The following is a 19,838-nucleotide window of genomic DNA, read 5'->3' as shown; positions in this document are numbered from 1 at the left end:
CAGCTCACAGTCATCCAGCTGCCTGCCGGCTATGTTGGAAAATAGAAAGTCAAAGTCAGGGTCACAGAGATTACAGCCAAGCATACAGAAAAATGATATGGGGCATCAGTTTTTAAAAATATATCAATAAATAGCATACACAGAAACCCTGGCTTCCTGATTCAGCATTCTTGCTATGGACCATGCACATTGTCATAAAAAAGCCTCTCCTCTTCTGATGAAAGTTGAGGTATGCATCAGCAGGACTATAACCAGGAATTCTGGTGCCTGGGGCAAAGTTGATTAAACAGGGCTAAGAGTTGGGAATCCAAAAAAACTACTGTAGGGAAACATTCACCTTCAGGTTAGCTACATGGGACACTTTGTTTGCTCTACCCTAGTTATGGCTCTGTGTCTTTGTCTGACAACAAAACCTAATACTTAGATTAAATGAATGACATGAAAACAAAAGCAAACTGGCTTGTTGTTACTACAAAGTAAATGATGAGGTGAGGTTCCTTCCAACTCTAAGATTCTATGAGTTCTGAAAACCAGAAATGGCCCACACCTTCCCCAATCTCTGCATTAAATTAAAAATATATACATATACATATATACATATATATTTTTTTCCTTTGCTAGCATTCTAAATTGGATCCAGCTGCTTTGTTCCCAACACTCTAAGGGGCAAGATGCCTGCTGCAGTTTCCCGTTCATGCTTCCTTGTATTATTTCTATCTTTTTGTATATCTGATATATATCCCTTACCAAATTGTAAGCTCCATGGGGGTGGGCATTCCTTCATTCAATAAGTATTTATTGAGAACTCAAGCATTAAACACTGTGCTATGCAATGGAAATACAAGGAAAAAAATAGTCCCTGTCCTCAGAATTTATATTCTATTGTGGGGAACAACATGAACACAGATAACTAAATACAAAACATGTATAAGGTAAATTAAATGCAAAGTAATTTCTGCAGAGGAGGAGGAAACTAGAGATTCTAAGAAGCAGAGGTAAGTGGGAGTACATTCCAGCCATGAGAGACAGCCTGTGCAAAATTGTGGCGATGGGAGATGGAATAGTGATTGTAGGGAATAACATGTAGACTAATTCAGTTGGAATGTATGGTGCATGAAGCAGAGGGATGTAAGACGAGCCTGGAAAGATGAGAAAGAAGTAGATTGTAGAAGGATTTGAATCCCAAATAGAGTCATCTGTATTTTATTCTAAAGTCAAGAGAGAGTCACTAGTCAAGACAGAGCATAGATCCCATCTGCTGATACAGAGAATCAAGAGTTACCTATTTTAGTTCCTTTGTTTTCTTGTAGGGGTGAAAGTGTCTCTCATCTGCCTTAACAGGAAGTTTGCTCACTTATTTCAGAGAAGCTAGACATTTGCTTCCTCTCTGCTGCAGCCACGAGGTGTTCCTGCTGCTCTGAATATTTCCTGGCCTGGTAGCATGATAGCCTTGGAGCCTCTAGGGCTCAGAATTTCCTTTAAATTCTCTATTGCTTGTAAGCAAACACAGAAGCCTAGGAAGCCCCCAAGAGCATCTTGTTCTTGTTGCTGTTGGGTCGTTTTTTAGTCATGTCCAACACCTTATGTTTGGTGTTTTCTTGACAAAGACACTGGAGTGGTTCGCCATTTCCTTTTCCACAAGAGCATCTTACTATTTTTTTTTTAAAAATATATGTTATATTGGTGGAAACAGGGTACTGTGGATGGAGAACTGGCCTCTGATTCAGGAAGACCTGAGTTCAAATCCTGCCTTTGACACATACTGGCTTTTGACCCTGGGCAAGTCAGTTAGCTTTTCTGGTTCCCAGACAACTCACAAAAATGCTAAGTTGTGGAACAACTGAAGATCTACATTGAGAGAGGGAGCTTCCTCACCTAGAGTTCTCTAAATAAATGAAAAGACAGGTCTAAATAGCAACGATAGCCAAAATCACTTGCTGGATTTTTTAGGGCTCCTGGCTGCCCTTATTGTACCCATACAAGGATAGCAGGTGGGCTCTCTCTGGCTCAGCTTCTCTCTTTCTGGGTGACTCTCTACCATCTGCTATAGTTGGAGGTTGAAATGAACAAAAGCATCTGGTTCCCATGCTACTTGGTATGGCTTCTTGGCCATGGTGCTTACTTGGCCATGATGCTGATACCAGCAAAGTACCTGAAAGGGATTTTTAAGGTAAAATAAATAGCCATTAGGTTTTTACCTGTTTAAAGCAGGCTTCCACCAGATTGGGAGGGAACATGTTCCTGTGAAGAGAGAAAGGAAATCATTGGGACAATATCCTGAAAAATTCAATTATGTCCCTTTACCACCTCTTCACCTTTTCAAATGCGAAAGTTGATTTGATTTATGCCAGGCAGTGGGCTGGGGCTGGGGGTAAGGGCAGGGAGCCGTGGGGAGATGTCATCCATGGGGCAACAAAGTTTTAAATGCCTTTTGTGTGCAAAGCACTGTGCTGGGTGTGAAAGGGGGGATGCAGTTTAGTTAAGACAGTGCAAGAAGCTTATAGTCTAGTAAAGGGATAAGACACCAACACAGACAGCTATAATACATAATATTAGTATGATATGGTGAGTGCATTCAAAAGTTATAAAATAAAGAGATATTTGAGGCAACAGAATCATAGACTTAGAGCTGAAGGGACCAACACTGTCAGTTTGCAGATGGGAAATGGAGGCCTAGAATTTGACTAGAGTGTGGTGTACATATAGAGAAATAATATGAGGTGAGGCTGAGAAGGTAAGATGCCATGAGATGGCAGAGGGCCTTGAATGCCCAGAAAAGAGAATGGAAACAACTTTTGTGAGAAATTATATAGAATAGATGCCATCTCTGTTGGACTTCAAACCCCTTCCCATCTTCAAGAGTAGTCTGGTTCACTGAGGTGTTAATGTGTTGTGATCACTTTGGTATCATACCATGTTTGTCTTCTCCATGAAGGAAGGAGGACTCAGGAGAAGGAAGTATGACCTTAGACAAATCCCTTTACCTCTCAGGGCCTTGATTTACCTCTTGTACAAAATGATTTTGAAGGCCCTTTCTGGCTCTGACATCTGTAATGTAAGAAATCTGTGAGAGGACAGAGGCCTATATAGAGGATTTGGAGAGCTCATAGTATGCCATAGGGTACTTTTAAAGGTTATGAACAGTAGTCTGAAATGAACCTTTTGGCTATGTCACCCAATCCACTGCACCAGCATGAGCACTGGGCTCAGATCTCTGACCCTTTTCAATGGCTACTACTGCTCTCAACATTACAATCTGTGCTAGTGTTTCCATGAACACTAACAGCAATACTGAAATCTAGGAGACTCCAGGCTTAAAGTTTCTAACGAAATGGCTTACTATGAACCTCACTGGAGGTAAAGGAGAAAGGAAAAATTCAAAGTCTTAGCCTTGGGGTAAAGTTCTATTATTAGTTCTGGAATTAGGTACATGAGCACAGAGAGAGCTGGCAGGTCAACCTGTTTGGTTTTCCACAGACAAACACAACATGCTTTATAATTTTCTCCAAGGTTGCATTTGGCATTGGCCCAGAATGGTGCAATGATCCTCTCCTTACTCATAAGGGGGATATGATGATGTGACATTATTATGTGTAGTCTTCTAAAAAATACAAACCTGTATTTGGTTCAGTGGAGTGTTAGGTTTGATGCCAGAGGTCCTTGACTCAAATTCTGGTCACAATTTATTACCTGTGTGATCTTGGACAGCACATTTAACCCCTCTTGGTCTCAGCTTCTTTATTTGTAAAAGGAGAGGTTTGCACTAGACTTCTGAGATGCTTACTAAATCTATGATCCTCTAATTAGAAGAGAATTCTAGAGAACTGTTAGAAAATCTATAAACATTATTATTCAGGTCAAGATGTTTTGTTGTTATGGTTGTAAACTTGTTGGGAGGAAGAGTTAGGTTATGACTATAGTTACCATATTTCCTGAACTCAAAATCAGGACACATAGTAGGTCGGACAAAGGCTTTAATCAGTCATTTAGTTTACGGGGACTAATCTGAATCTTTGAAATCAAGACTCTCCTAGAATATCTGGGATTCTCTGGACTATGGTCCAAAATCATCTATAATTTAGCCACTTAGTCACATGAAATTGGGCAGATTCAGAGTAAGGCACCCATTGACGATTGGTCCCAGTGGATGCCCATCACATCAGCACTGCCAATGAACTATGGATCGGAGAAATCCAGAAAAAGGAACTTTATGGGAAGTTCACCACTGGGCTCAGGAACCTGAACAGGAAAGACTGGAGTTGTCTTTGAGACTTTGCTGAGAACAGGCTAGATAATCAAAGCTCTGGGCAGAGATTATGATGCCACAGACCACATGGGCTCAAGGAAGGGATCCCAGATTCTGGGAAAAGACAATAAATGGCTGGGCCACACTTCAGCTAAATGGAAGATCAAGTTGTTACATCTGACTAGATAATTTGCTTCAGTAAACAGAAGCTGGGTCATGACAAGAAGCAAGGTCTAGGACCTGAGGCTACTGAGACCAGTGAAGCAGCTGTGAGAATTTATTCCCAGAGACCAGAAGAGCAGGAAGAGAAATTTTTGTAGGCTAAGTAAGGGGGTGAGATAGTCTTCTTGTTTGATGGAGCCAGGTGGCTAAGAATAGGACCCCAACCAGTTCATAGCAGAGGAGGCTGTGGGTGAAAGAGGCTACTTGCACAGGGAGGAGGTGCCATCCGCAGGCCTGCGATTCTCATACTGGAACTAGACTGAAGAGTATATGTTATGTTTCTCAGCATAGAAAGGCTGAGAAACACAACAACTTTGACTACCCAGATCTATCATGTTATAATAGAAACAGCATTGGATTAAGAGTTAAAAGATTTGGGCTCAAATCCAGACTCACCCACTTACTCTCTGTGTGATTGTGGGCAAGTCTATTAACTTCTCTGGGTTCTATTAACATCTGTAAAATGAGGATGCTGGACAAGATAGCTTCCATGGTTCCTTCAAATTTTGTACTTATGATCCTATGATCCAGTTAGTTAAAAATCCGAGTGACTGATCTAGCTTCCAGCCCCAATAGGACTGTGCTTCTGAAGACAAAATCTTAAAGAAATGGTTTTAGTAGAAGTGTCAGATATATGGCCATGGGTCACATTTGGCCCTAAAATGTAATTGGGAAATACTTAACATAATGTTAATATACGATTTTCTAAATTAATATTGGACCAGAGGGATCCTTGTGTAGGTTAAATGGCCCCCATTTCTACTTGAGTTTGATAAACACTGGTTTATAGGATGATAGCTCTAGACATAGAAAGGACATTAGAGGTTAGACAGCCTCCTTCTTTAACAAATGACGAAGGTGAGGTCCAGAGATGTTGAATGACTTGCCCAAAAAGTCACCCAGCTAACAAGTGGGAGAGCTGGGATTTAAATTCAGGTTTTCTGGCTCCAAATCCAGGTCACTTTCCATTGTATCATGACATCTCTTCAATCCAATAAGAGAACAAGAATAAAGAGAGAACAAGACTTAGATTCTTGTACCTTTGTATAGGACCAAGATTATTGAGACTCTTATATGGCTGTATTCTCTTTCTTGTCCTGTTATTTTTTAACTTCTAGGCTTCCCTATTGTGTTCCATAGAAAAAGTAAAGAAGACTTGCATGCTGTTTTCAGGGAGCAAGTTCAAAGGAATTGGGAAAAGGTTATATCCTCTCTTAAAGGCAAAGCTGGGCATCTGTTTTAATAGGAGAGATGGTGACAGAAAGATACCAGTAGGGGACACTGGTGAGTCAAGAGCTTAGCCGCACCAATGGTTAGCAGCCAGAAATGCCATACCCTGCCTTTATTGACTGATGAGAGTCATATACAATCAGCAGATCATGTGTACCAGGATGCTAGTGAAGTCGTTAAAAACTCTTATCTTCTAGGCATTCCTCATGTACTTTGGATCCCATTCACATTATATTACCAATTTTCTTAGGTAAGCCCTTCCTTCAGAAATGAAACAAAGGTCAACTTTAGCCTTGCCCAGATGCCATCATCAGAGATTCATAATTAGTAGCAAACTTATGAAGTTTCACTGTATAAATATGTACCTGGAGTTGGAGTTCTTAAGGAACCTGTGAGTATGGGGAAGATGAAACTCCTGAATATCCCAAAAGGGGCTTCATAGGTGAATATGGGAAAGAAGATACCTCAAAAATATAAGAAGGTTCATAGCTTTAGAGCTTAAAGGGGTCTTAGAGATCATCTAGAATATTTAACCTCTTTTTGTTTCATGGACCCCTTTGGGAGTCTGGTGAAGCCTGTGGACCCCCCTTCTCAGAATAATGTTTTTAAGTGCATAGGATTACAAAGGAAACTAATTATTTTGAAATAAAATATATTTATTTTAAAAATCATGCTCAAAAACCCAAGGTTAAGAACTCTTGATCTAGTCCCAAGAGATTGAGCCACTTGCCCAATGTCACAATAAGTAGCAAAATTAGAATTTGGAATGAGATGACCCAATTATGGACTTTGAAGTCAGGGCTCCTCTTTAACTCAACTTGTCCAATGGATCTTTATCTCATTGAGGGAGGAGTGGTTTAAGAGGGGAGAGAGAGAAGACAGAAAAAGAAAGAATGGCATGTCAAAAATGTTTCATGTGAAAAGTGACATCATATAACCTTTCACACAAGTCCAGTCCTCATCAAGGTTTTGATATGGGGAAATAAGAGAGGTCTTGTGTGACTCTGTAGTGAATCACCACATACACATGGGCTTCATTGCAAGGACATACCTGATCAAGTCAAGGAAGGCGTCTGCAGCCGTCACTTGCACAACTTTGCCTTCTCTGTGCATGTTCTCCTTTGAGCCTTTCCCAGGATGAATGATGATGACAATGATTATGCCAATCACCACAGCAATGATTGTTGTGGTCATATAATAGACCACTGCTCTGAATCCCATCTTCCCTGAGGCCTTACTATCTAGGGCAGCCATCCCTGGTAAAGGCAAACACAAGGAGATTTATTTTAAAGATTCGATCAACTGAATGCTTCTATGGGAAGACAGTAGCTCCCACCACCCCATGTTCTCCCTGGTCCCCAATATTGGGGCTCAGCTCATACATACTACCAGAGTTTGGTCTCCCATCTAATTAAAACATGGACAAAATGACCCAGTTATATTAGGCTCAAAGAGTAGGTTGGCAGCAGTTGGCTCAGAGAACATACCAGCCATTTTTTCCTGCCTGTTAAGTAGATTCCACATCTCTGAAATTAGACCAAATAAAAATCCAATCTTTAGTAATGCTGGACTGGGACGGGGAAAGTATAACAAAATTCTTTCACAGTTTACTACTGTTTGATGAAGGGAGGGTGTGTATGTGAAAGTCTTAAATTCTTGGCAGAATGGCCTAGGCTTCTCTTTAGCCCAATATTGAGCTGCTTTAAGCAGATTGAGTACCATTAACTTCCTTCCAAATGGGTATCACTGTATTTACAAATATTTTCTGCATGTTTTGAGCTTTTATTCCAATCACCTGCTGATCTAACTGCAATTCAAATAGATAGATAGCCAGGTTTCAAGTTTAATTCCCTATGCCAATCTTGACTACCCCTGGTATGCTGTTGCTGCTAATCTAGACAATCTGTTCTATCCACTGAGTCTCCTCTCACTCCACCTTCTGGTTCACGGTACACAATGGAAAGCCCCATTGCCTCCTACCCAACTAATTAACTAGAGCAAGATCATACTTCCTCTTTGGACCTCAGTTTTCTCATATGGGGTTTCAATGAGATGATCTCTAAAGTCCTACATCCTAACATTCTGTAACTCTTAACTTTACCCTCCTTCAGGCAGGAGGCCATTTGCATGAGGAAGGGTGGGCAAGGACTCCAAGTTTCTTCAAACTGCCCTAGAATACAGGATGCACTTTAACTAAAAGATAATGGAAACAAAACCAACAGAAAGTTTGAAATAATCATAAGAACTAAGGACTGAGTATCTGCATACAGGATCTACATGAAATTAAGATGTCAAGACATCTTTGATGGTTATTTCCTAGAGGGAGGGACCATGCTATGTTCTGTATATAATGGGCACATATAAAACAGCTCCTAATATTTCCAAAGAACTGAGAACATCATCCATTCTTCCTTCCCTATGAATCTGAGAGAGTCCCACAAAAATACTAGAACTACTTCTATGTTCAACATTTCCTTTTGTTTCCTAGAATCAGCATGTTAGAGCTAAGATAGCCCAACCTCCTTGTTTTAGAGATGAGGAAAATTCTTGATTTTATTTTTTGTGAATGTTATCAAGATCTTGTGTTGTGTCAAAATATGGACACTTCTGAGTGTAGTGGCTCCTGAAAGCCCCTAGAGGATGAAGCTGAGGGGTACAGAAACTACATCATAAGATTGATTGAAGGAAGTAGGGATACTTAGCCAGATGAAAAGAAGGTAATCATTGTTTCCAGTCATTTTGAAGAGCTGTTATTATTTGAAAGATTCATTTGTTTTGCTTAGATCCAGAGATTATAGTACTAGATGCAATGGGTAGAAGTTACAAAGAGGCAAAATTCTGCTTGACACAGGGAAAATTCTCCTAAAAATTCAAGCTGTCCCAAAGCAGAATGGCTCATCTCTGGATGTAATGAGTTCCTTGCCCCTGGTAAGTCTTTAAGCAGAGGCTAAATGAACCCTTCTTAGGGTCGTTGTAGATGGCATTTGTGTTTTAGGTAGGCATTATAACATGACTTCTGAAGTCCTTTTTACAATTTAATGTTTAAGTATGAAAAACGCTTGGGCTAAGCACTGAAAAAAAAGAGGTTTAGAATAAAGGTGTTGAGTTGTCTATAAATCTCTCTCCCCCTCACTTGCTTCCCATAACTTTCACAATGAAACAAAATCAATGACCAAAAATTGTTGAACCTAAGGGACTGGCTTTCTGGTGTCCTTCCTGATATCTGTCGCTATTTTTCCTCTACCTTCATGCTAATCTCCTGTGGCATTGTTTCTAATTCCTTCATTATTATATTATGATCACCTTCCTTTGGGGACTCTCAGGAGCGTCCCTATTGATCATTCTGACCCAGAATAAACTCCTACTAACATTCGTACAAATAAAATCAAGCATTTTCTCCATCTGTAACCCTTACATGTAACTCTAATATCATTAGGGATTTCAGTAGGGATGATGGATTTATAGAGAATCATAGAATTCTAGAGCAGAAAGGAGCTTTAAAGATCATCTAATCCAGTGATTCTCAAACCTTTTGGTCTCAGAGCCTTAAAAATACTCTTAGAAATTATCAAGGACCATAAAGAGCTTTTGTTTGTGTGGTTTTATAAATAACATCTTGTTATGATTATGGAAATAGTTTTGACATCATGGACAAGGGTCTGCCGACCACATTGAGAACCTCTGGTCTCATTCAACCCCTCTCACTGGACAGATGAGGAAACTGAGGCCCAGAGGGGTAAAATGATACACATCGATTTATCCTTCTTTTATGACTAATAGCACCCCTTCACAAGATGGAATTCAGAGAAACTAACAGCCTTCATGAGAACTAAAGCCATGACCTTGGCTTCATCAGCAGGCATACATCAACTCACTGAGCTAACCAGTCAGTTACTATTTAAAGGAGAAAGAAAATATTAGCCTCAAGTCCTGAACTGGGCCCCCTTTATCCTTGCCCACTCTTTCCTGAAACCCAGGAGAAAATTTAATTACCCCACCACACGCACCCATTCATTAGGTCAGTGCCCATTTATAGCAGTTCACCATGCAATCAAAAATGGGTCAGTCTGTGTTCAACCCAAATCCCAAGTCTGTAGCTTGGACCTCCTACCCCTTCCCTTTTCATTTGTTGGCCTGAATCACATCTTGAACTATCTCTGCTTTTCTGCCCTTGCAGCGAAGAGTTTTGGTGGCTGTTTATTTCCTTTGGTGCCTGAATTGTACACCACTTGGGACAGGAATTCTTTAGTTCTTTCGCTGCTGGTCCGGCACAGCGGCATCAGCAACACAATAGGCCGGATGTCTCTCATAAGTGGTACCAAGCAGCAGGATTTTCTTTTTCTTTTTTTTTTCTTTCGCCTCCTATTTTGTGCTCTTGTTCCGGTCTCACATTAGTTCTTCCTCCATGGCTCTGCCCTTCCTCCAGTGCTCTCTCACCCTCCCCGCTCCCATTCCTGATGTATAGCTACTCAAAGAGATAGCTGTGTGTTTAAGGTGGTTGCATTGAAAATAAGATGTTCCACAAAGGGTGAAATTAGAAAGCTCAGATTAGAAGAGAAAGGGGAAGATGTCCCAGGAAAGAGAACAAAAAGTCTATCCAAACTGAGTTATCTGAGGATGGTATTTTTTGGGGAGGTGGATGGTTTTTAAAAAATGAAGACCAACTTGAGAGTATACTGTTGGGGGTGTGTGGGGGGGCATTCTTTTCTCTATCTACTCTTTGGGTATGAAATAGCTGAAGGATGAATGAATCTCTAGAAGCCATGCTTTAGGGAAATAATGAATTCAGGTCAAAGGATTTGAGTTTGAATCTTGACTCTGCTCCTTACTAGCTGTGAGATCTTGGGCAAGTCACTTAACTCCCCTGAGCTTAACTCACCTTAGTCCCTTTACCTATAAAATGGAAGAGGTCAGGTGAGATTGCCTCTGAGATCCCATTCCAGCTTTAAATCCAAGATCTAACAGTACCTTTCAAATCTGAGATTTGGGCAAAGTGGTGCAGTGGATAGAGTGCTGGGGCTGGAGTCAGAAAGACTCATCTAAATTTAAATCCAACCTCAGAGACTTACTTAGCTGTGTGACCCTGACCAAGTCACTTAACCCTGTTTGCCTCAGTTTCCTCATCTGTCAAATGAGCTGGAGAAGGAAATGGCAAACCACACCAGTATCTTTGCCAAGAAAACCCCAGATGGGGTCACAAAGAGTCAGACACAACTGAAATGACCGAACAATGTGTGTTCAGTTAGCAGGCTAGGCAAATTCCCATGGTGCCAGACTACTGAGTAAAGGGTCATAGGGTGGAACTACCAGGAATATGGGCTCTAGGGGATCAGGCTTTCAGGAACTAACAGTGTCTTAAGTAAATGTCACATGAGGATAGAGGAAGAGCTGGGTAGCTAGTATCTCATATTCCTTCTCTGTAAGAATAATGACCCCCGTTCCTATTTCTTTGAGTATGAACTCAAGTTTTTCTACTTACTCCCTGATGTTAACTTAGGCAAGCCACTAAGGCCCACCTCTCTGGGCTTCAGTTTCCTCATCTCTAAAACTAGTGGGGGTAGATTGTATAATCTCAAAGGCCCCTTGTTTGCAAAATGAAGGAGTTGGACTAATTTACTTCAAGGTCTTTTCTAGCTCTAAGTCTATGATCTTAATCAGATAAGAAATTTCTTTAAATCCTATAATAGACATTTTATGTGTGTCTTGCTCTTCGTTTTAAAAAATGATGCTACTTAAATAAAATTGAATTTAAATCCCTTCAAAAATTGTATCCATTACTTTAGCAGTGTCCAGCCACATGGTATACACTGAATCAGTGCTTTTTCATCCAAAAAGATGCTATTTGAATGCAGATTATGTGGCACTGGGGAAAGAACCCTGGCTTTGGTGGCCAGATCCCAGCTCTTGTGACATTAGGCAAACCACTTGACCTCTCTTGGTCTCAGTTTTCCTCATTTCCAAAGTGACCCCTTCCATCTCTAAATTCTATTATCCCAGGGCTCCCAGCAGCAATAATAGAGTTAGCTAAGAGGCCTCAGCAGTGGAGGGAGGAACTAGTAAGAGCTGCTAGGGTCCCAGCCAAGGCAGAGGCCAGGGGAATGTGTATGTTTCTTTATTAAGCCAGTCTCAAGTTTTCTCCCATGGGGTGGCTGGTTCTCACGATTGATTTTGCTGCTGGTTGCTCCTCTCTCTTTCTCTGTCTCTGTCTCTATCTCTTTCTCTCTGTGTGTCTTTCTCTCTGTGTCTTTTTCTCTCTCTCTGTCTGTCTCTCTCTGTCTTGCTGTCTGTCTCTCTCTGTGTCTTTCTCTCTTTTTCTGTCTCTTTCTGTCTGTCTCTGTCTCTGTGTCCCTCTCTTTCTCTGTCTCTGTCTCTCTTTGCCTCTCTCTCTCTCTCTCTCTCTCTCTCTCTCTCTCTCTCTGTGTTTCTCTCTTTCTGTCTCTTTCTGTCTGTATCTATCTCTGTCTCTCTCTCTTTCTCTGTCTCTATCTCTCTTTCTCTTTCTCCCTCTCTGTCTCTTTTTGCCTCTCTCTCTCTCTCTCTCGCCTCTCCCTCTGTCTGCCTGTCTCTCTCTGTGTCTTTCTCTCTTTCTGTCTCTTTCTGTCTGTCTCTGTCTCTGTGTCCCTCTCTTTCTCTGTCTCTGTCTCTCTTTGCCTCTCTCCCTCTCTCTCTGTCTCTCTCTCTTTCTCTCTCTCTCTCTCTGTCTCTCTCTCTCTGTCTTTCTCTCTTTCTGTCTGTCTCTATCTCTGTCTCTCTCTCTTTCTCTGTCTCTATCTTTGTTTCTCCCTCTCTGTCTCTCTCTGCCCCCTTAATCCCTTCTCAGCTCTTCTCTACCTATTTTTTGTCACAGTCCTCTCTGCCCCCCTCCCCCAGGACCCCTTCAACTCTAGCCACTCCGTTATTCCAGAGAAGCTTAGGAAATGTACAGCATGCAGGGCTACCACATCCAGGGTTGTCAGGGAAATGGCAAGCCAAGCATCTACAATCTATTCCCATGAGGTCTGAAGGGGAATGGCCTCCTGACTAGTGGAGATTAGACTGGAGAGGGGTAAGAAGAACACTAGCTGATGATAATGGAAGAGACTCCCCACTCTCCTCTCTTCCTTCTGGCTCTCCCATTAGGGCTGTTAGTGCCATCTTCCTCCAAACTCCCATCCCTACCTCCCCCATCGCCCACCCTCCATGGAAATAGGGGTTGACAGGTAGGATTGGTCACATTGTAGACAAAATAAAGATGTTAAAAAGCAGTCCTCTGAAATGTCAAGGACAAAGAGTGAAGCCCTTGATCATTTCATAGCAAAAGAAACCAAGGCAGGAACTTGACTGAAGTTCTGGGAAGGGAGCACCAAGAAAATGAGGGAAAGGGAGCTGGGCGGAAGAGGAGGAAATTGGTGGACATGTAGTTAATAACAGGGGCATGGTAAATAAAACATGTAAAATGTAAGAAAAATACATTATTTGGAGGGAGTAGCAAAAGAATTACTCCTTCTAACTAGCAGTCACTAGTTTCTTTTCCTCTTCATTCAGCATAGGCTTTCACAGGCTTGGTTCATTGAAAACACCCTGCCCTGAAAATAGAATCAGATCCTATGATGAGAGGGACTTCAGGAGCCAAAAGCATTTCGGTTTTAGAAGTCCATATGTATGCTGACCTTCGTGTGACAGTGATTTCCCCCAGCTATGAGGGTCCTTATCAATCATGGATCTTCCTGATCCCAGCCCTCCCTCCCCTTTTAATGGACTTCTTACTCATGCTGGCCTCCTCAGAATAAGCTCTCCATGGCACCAGAAGGAGAGGGTATTAACCTCTCAGTAGCAGAGCTGAAACTAGAACCTAGTAGGGTTCCTTCTTTCTGTGACATCCTGGAACTCCAAAGAGAAAGAACAATCTGGAAGTAGATCACCAGCCATCTATTTTTGTTCTACATGCTCATCTAGGTGCTCAGTACCACGCTAGGTCCTGGAGGGTGGGAGGTGCTAGTGGTGGAAATGGAAGAAGATGTCCCTGCCCTCAAGAAACGGAAAACGTAACTGTGCCTCTAATTCTACAAAACACTTTTTTGTTTCAAAGATCTAGATAATTCTTGCAGGAATAAGATTTGGGGGAAGGAGAAGCTTGAAACATTCAGATAATCATCTCCATTTGCTCCTTTAAAGATGATATTTTTGCAATGAATTTAATAACAACCTAACCATGAACCACAATTCAGTTTTATTACATTCCACAAGTACGTAACGTTGAACTTACGTTTGGCCTTACTTATTGTTACTCACTTTGGTGTGACTCTGTGGAAAACCAGAAGCTTTGTCCTAGCCAAGCCCCGAAGGACATGCCCTCACTAAGAACACTTTCTTTAGGCTCTGCTTCCCACAGATTATGGTCTCACATTTTTGAACTCTTGAAAATCTGTGGCTTATAAATCAGCGTGTTTCTGCACACTCTCCCACAACAGCCCTGGCCACAGATTTCAAAACATGACATCAAAAAGAAAAAGCTTTTTCTGTTAAGAATTGTCTTCCCATTTATTCCCACTGACTTCATTTCTCTTCCAGGATGGCTGTTTTGAGGCCAGAAAATGGGAAAATGGTGATGCCAACTGCTGAGTCAGGAATATCATTCCTTTTCAGTTTTTGTATTATTTTAGAAGCATTCTTCCCTCACAATGCATGCCCTAAACACTAATCTAATGAAAGCCTCCTGTTCCTCACCCTCCTAGGATTGCAAGATGGGCAAACTAACAGAGTTTAACATGAGGAAGCACCCTGCCAGATACCGTATTGGCCTGAATTGAAAATGTTTGGTTTGTTTGAGGGTTTACAAAAATTCAGAAATACGACTTACTTTATATTCATGATTATGGAGTATAGGATTTAGAGTGTGGAATGCCTGGTGTGGGATGTAGCCCATGGGAGCAGAATACAGGATATGAAGAAGGCTGTGTGTGTGTGTGTGTGTGTGGTGGAGGGGTGCAGAATGGGCAGTGGCAATTGAGGAGCTCAGGATGTGGAATATGATACGTGGAGTGCACAGCATGGGATGTAGTGCATAGGATATAGGACACGTATCCTCTGTCCAAAGCTTCTGGCTTTCCACAGTGTCAGGACTTGGTGTGCATGTAGGGAGTTCTTCTGGAAGGACATGACTGGGGAAAAGAAAGTCGCCCTATTCTCCAGCTGTCTCCTGCTTAGACACATAAAAACAATTTCACCAGGAAAGAAAGGGTAGCAGGATATTTAAAGGAGAAGGACAAGTACAAGGATTGCGTGAGTGCGTGCGTGTGTGTGTGTGTGTGTGCGTGTGTGTGTGTGTGTGTGTGTGTGTGTGTATAAAAAGACTGATGAAATTATTTCAAATCTCCAATTTAAAAGTTTATTAATTTTTTCAGTGTTAAATTATTTGGTGCTGGCCCTTTTAGAGACCAAGTTCTGGAGATGTCTAAAACTATCTACATCCAGAAAGTCTGCAATGGAAAATAAATGATAGCTATGAAACTGTGGCTAAGGTGGGAAATTTACGGCAAAAATGCTACTGAATGGCAGTTAACAAAATCATTACTACCAGTTGCTATCAAACACTTCTCCTTTTTCTCTGTCACTCTTTTCTCTCTCTTTCTTTCCTTCCTCCCTCACTCTGTCACTCTCTTTCACCTTTCCTCTTCTGTCTATCACTCTTTCCTCCTCTCACTCCTCTCTCTCCTCTCTCTCTCTCTCTCTCTCTCTCTCTCTCTCTCTCTCTCTCTCTCTCTCCTCCTCTTCCTCCTCCTCCTCCTCCTCCTCTCTCTGTTTCTGTCTCTCTCTCTCTCTCTCACACACACACACACTCTTCTCTCTTTCCTTTCTCTCTTACTTTTTCACTCTTTCCTCCTCTGTTTGTCACCTCCCCATCTCTGTCTTTCTGTCTCCTCATCTTCTCTTTCCTTTATTTATTCTTCCCCCTTGCTGCGGTGTTTCGATCATAGAATCTTGGAACCAAGATCCAGAGGAATGCTTAGACATGTACATGGTCACACAGCCAGACAACAGCAAAGTGAACTTGAGCCTTCTTCTGACTTAATGTCTTGGGCCCTCTCCACTACACTCCCCTCACCAGCCCCTAAAGACTTGTCTGTAACTGGTGGTTGTTGTTGATTTTATTTTGTCTGTCTATAAATGCGAAAACTCAGTTGTGCAAAAAGTTGAGTCTTCAGACATAAGACAACAAATAGAGTGGAGCAGAGTGGTGGGAATTGGGTCCCTCTGTAGTCAGTACTAGGGAACTTAAAAGAGGTGGGGGTATACTTTTTTTAGTCCTGTTGAAGGCACCCAAGCTGAAGAAGTTGCTGACCTCTGGCCTATGGCCAACTCATTTGAACATCTAAGGAAACTGTAGTTCCTCAGAGATCAGATCTTGAAAAAAACCCAACAAACAGAAGTTTGAGTAAGGAGGCCCATTTTAAGTGGTGAATCCCAATGAAGAGCTGCAAACAACCCCACAAAGAGCTGAGCCTGGCCTAATTGTGCCCTATACACACTAAATCAAAGCTCAAGTACTTTCTCACTCTTTTTTTCATCCTGGCCTCATTTTTCCTCTCCATTATGCCTGCTAATAATGTCACAACTCTGGCCTTTTCATTAGCCTGGGATGCCAAGGACCTTTGCGAGGCAGCATTGCATGAGAATGGCAAACGTGCGTGCTGGTTGTTCAGACCTGCAGTTGTGATGGTGTGTGATTTGTGCGGTGAAATCATGTTTAAACTTTGACTCTTACATTCTGTCAACAACCCCGTCCTTTTGCTCTGCCTGTACTGTTTCATAGTGAATTGTGTTGTGTCTTGAAGAAAGGTAACAGGGGTTAAAAAAAATGGAAAACAGAATGCTCTTTTGAAAGATTGTTAATGGAAATTTACTGGCGTGAGCTGTGTTATTAGTGGCAGACAAAGTCAGCTAAATCGCTTTTCTCCCTAAGTCTGGTAGCACTGAGCAATCAATTATTTTCCTCTGGCTCCTCTCCACCTCTGCAAATGAATATTCCACACGGTAGAGTAATAGTCAAGGAGGTGAAACTGAGGACTCAGTCCAGCAGTTACTCCTTCATGCATCAGAGGCCTTGGTTTTCAAGGCCATTTTATTCCACTTTTCAACTGGAAACCATCTCTCATAGGCAATGGGTTTTAGAGGTCCCTTGGGTGGTCGGGAGGTTTCTTTCAACACACAAATGGTAGCTGTTGAATAGACTCTTGTTATACCCCGATACCACAGCAGTGCCACTGTAAGGGTAAGGCAATGCCTACCATGGGGATTTACTTTCTCTCTAGCAGCAAGGTAACAGGAAACTTTCGGAAGGGCCTCAGACCCAAGCTTCCCCTCAGTTCACATCTGCCAGATTGGAGCTGGCCTGCTGCGCAGCCATTCACATCCCCATTTAACTCTTCCCATTAGCCCATCCTTTACTCACAGTATTGGAATGTGCTGCACAATATGCTTTCTGAAGGGGAAGCGGGAGTAATTTATCTTCTTTATGTGTGCTAAGCAGAGCAGGAGGGAGAGGCAAGTCGGGATTCACAGCAAGCCGGGGAGCAGTGATTAGTAACAGCCGACAGTCTCAGACCAAGGCTCTTTCTCTTTGGTTACCTCATTGTAAGAGCAGAGGACAAAGGAATGACTGTCCCTAAGCCAAGATTTAGAAACCCGGGACCACGGAAACTAACAACTCTTAAAAAAAAAGTGTGCCTCTGTTAGGGAGTGGGGGAGGAGAATGAAAATAATATGGTTCTACCTGCCTAGAACAGGTCCCAAGAGACATGCCTTTCGGACTTTGGTCCTTTTTTCTTTCAGGAGATATAGGATGGTAGTGAGCACATCAATCATAAGCACATTGTTTTATAGAAAAGGAATGACTGCTCCAGAGGAGAGATGAAAAAAAATGCAACCACTTCTCTTCTTTGCAGAAGTTGGGGACTATGGGTGTGGAATACTGCACAAAATGTCATAATCTGTGATTAGTTAGCAGGTTTTGTTAAACTACTCCCCCCACCCCACCTTTTTTTGTTATTTGTTACAAGGGATGGATCCTTGGATAGAGAAGGAGGGAGGGAAATGAAACTGATGTTAAAACAAAAGAAAATTTAAAAATTCCCCCATTATTAACTGAAGTTTGGTTGGCTATGTCAGGATCGTTGATTTCCTTGGCAAAGGAATGTCTTCTATCATGCATTATCGCAAAGAGCTATATCTTACTATAATGGTTCTCAAACTTTGCCCCCTCACAGCACAGAAGGGGCTTTTGTGATGAGTCATCACACACTGCTGAAAGAAACTGGTACATGCACACATGACAAGTGTAAGTTCCATATAATTCAAGCACACATTAGCAGAAGAAATTCTAGTGTGGGTGGCATACCCTTGGAGAATTGCTGACTTTAGTAGATTTTTCCACCTGACACTCAGGGAAGCTAATTGCCTTGCCCATGATCACATAGCTGGTAAAGATAAAGTTTTCTCCACGTAAGTCTGGCACAGTATCCACTATACCACCTGCTTTTCTAAGGTCTACTGTATGATTATCCATCCATCCATCCATCCATCCATCCATCCATCCATCCATCCATCTATCCATCCATCCATCTGTCCGTCCATCTGTCCATCTGTTCATCCACCCATCCATCCGTCCAGGAACTTTAAAATATTATCTGATTTTATCCTTGCACAATGCTGGAAGGCGGTTGCTATTATTATCCTCATTTTATGGTTGAAAGAACTGGGGCAAACAGAGGTTAAGTGACTTGACCAAAGTCACACTGCTATTAAGCATCTGAGGCCAGTTTTTAACTCAGGTCTTCCTGAGAGCCTATTATTTAATTTCTAGTGTAGCATTTATAACTTGGAAATCAACAACTGCTAGATATCAGGGCTTGATTGGCTGTTTTGCTGATTATTTAGACTTAAGAAAGCAATGGAGAAAATGCTAATAATGCAGAGTTAATTTAAAAGTGTGTCAAGAGCACTTTTTTTGATAGCTGGTTGTTAAATATTTACAGGGGCAGCTAGGCGGTGCAGTGAATAGAGTGCCAGGCCTGGAGTCAGAAAGACTTATCTTGCTGAGTTCAAATCCAGTCTCAGACACTTACTAGCAGTGTAACCCTGGGCAAGTCACTTAACCCTCTTTACTTTGGGTTTCCTCATCTGTAAAATGAGCCCGAGAAAGAAATATCAAACTATTCTAGTATCTTTGCCAAGAAAACCCCAAATGGGGACATGGAGAGTTGAACACAGCTGAAAAATGACTGAACAAATACTGAGCAGTATAGCCTGACAATAGATCATGGTTGTATATGTATATGTAAATGTATATGCATCTATTTGTTTATACACATATATAAATAACATGTATTAAATATATTCTATGCACAATACATATCCCACTTATATATTTATAACCAACACATACCCATTTATAACTTATTGATATTACCTATTAAGCTAGTAAAGCTTAATACTGCACTAAGACTTTTGGGACAGTGTGTGTGTGTTTGTATACACATACATATGTATATTGGGGGGGGTAGGGAATCACTGATTGTGGACTCAGAAGAACTAGGGTCCTCATACTTCCTAGCTTAGTGACCCTGGGCAAATCATCTAACTTCTCTGAGGCTCGGTCTCCTTGTCTATAAATGGGGGTAATGATGCTAGGATCCCCTGCCTCACAAGGTGGCTACGAGGAAGGTGCTTTGTCAATATGACAGCACTATAGACTTATTAGATCGGTTTAGCTCTAAAGAGGGAAATCACAGAGTTCATGGAGGGCACGTTTCAGAGCTCTTGGACTACGAACATGAAATCTACTGAATGGGTAGTTTGTTATAATATTGAAAAGACCCATTTGCTTCTTCCTTGCCAAGGAAAACACCTCATTACTATGAAGAAGCTATTGATCAAGGAAGGAAATTTCCATGTTAGTTGTATACTGATTCTTACTGGGGATTCCACAAACAGGCCCTACTGTCCAGAAGCTAATAAGGGAAGCCCCAAATACTAGCACAATATGACACAGATCCAGGCTGGGCCACTTTGTCTATGGAGGACCATTCACCACAGAATTGAATGAAAACTCACACAAAGGTTAAAAAACCCTGAGAATGTTTTTTCCCTTTATTAGAGGAAT

General features: G+C 41.6%; 1 protein-coding gene across 1 annotated transcript in view; it reads right to left on the bottom strand.

The window, feature by feature from the left end:
* Window positions 1-19,838, bottom strand: part of SLC1A3 (solute carrier family 1 member 3) — a 108,882-nt gene that overhangs the window by 20,749 nt on the left and 68,295 nt on the right. Inside the window, exons 4-5 of the mRNA XM_036740874.1 lie at window positions 6,750-6,954; window positions 2,199-2,241 (exon numbers count right to left, since the gene is read on the bottom strand). Coding sequence (XP_036596769.1) covers window positions 2,199-2,241; window positions 6,750-6,954 — 248 coding nt within the window. The remainder of the gene's footprint in view (window positions 1-2,198; window positions 2,242-6,749; window positions 6,955-19,838) is intronic.

Source organism: Trichosurus vulpecula, chromosome 1 (genome assembly GCF_011100635.1).
Source record: "Trichosurus vulpecula isolate mTriVul1 chromosome 1, mTriVul1.pri, whole genome shotgun sequence".
NCBI classification, from domain to species: domain Eukaryota; kingdom Metazoa; phylum Chordata; class Mammalia; order Diprotodontia; family Phalangeridae; genus Trichosurus; species Trichosurus vulpecula.
This window is presented reverse-complemented; position numbering and strand designations above follow the sequence as displayed.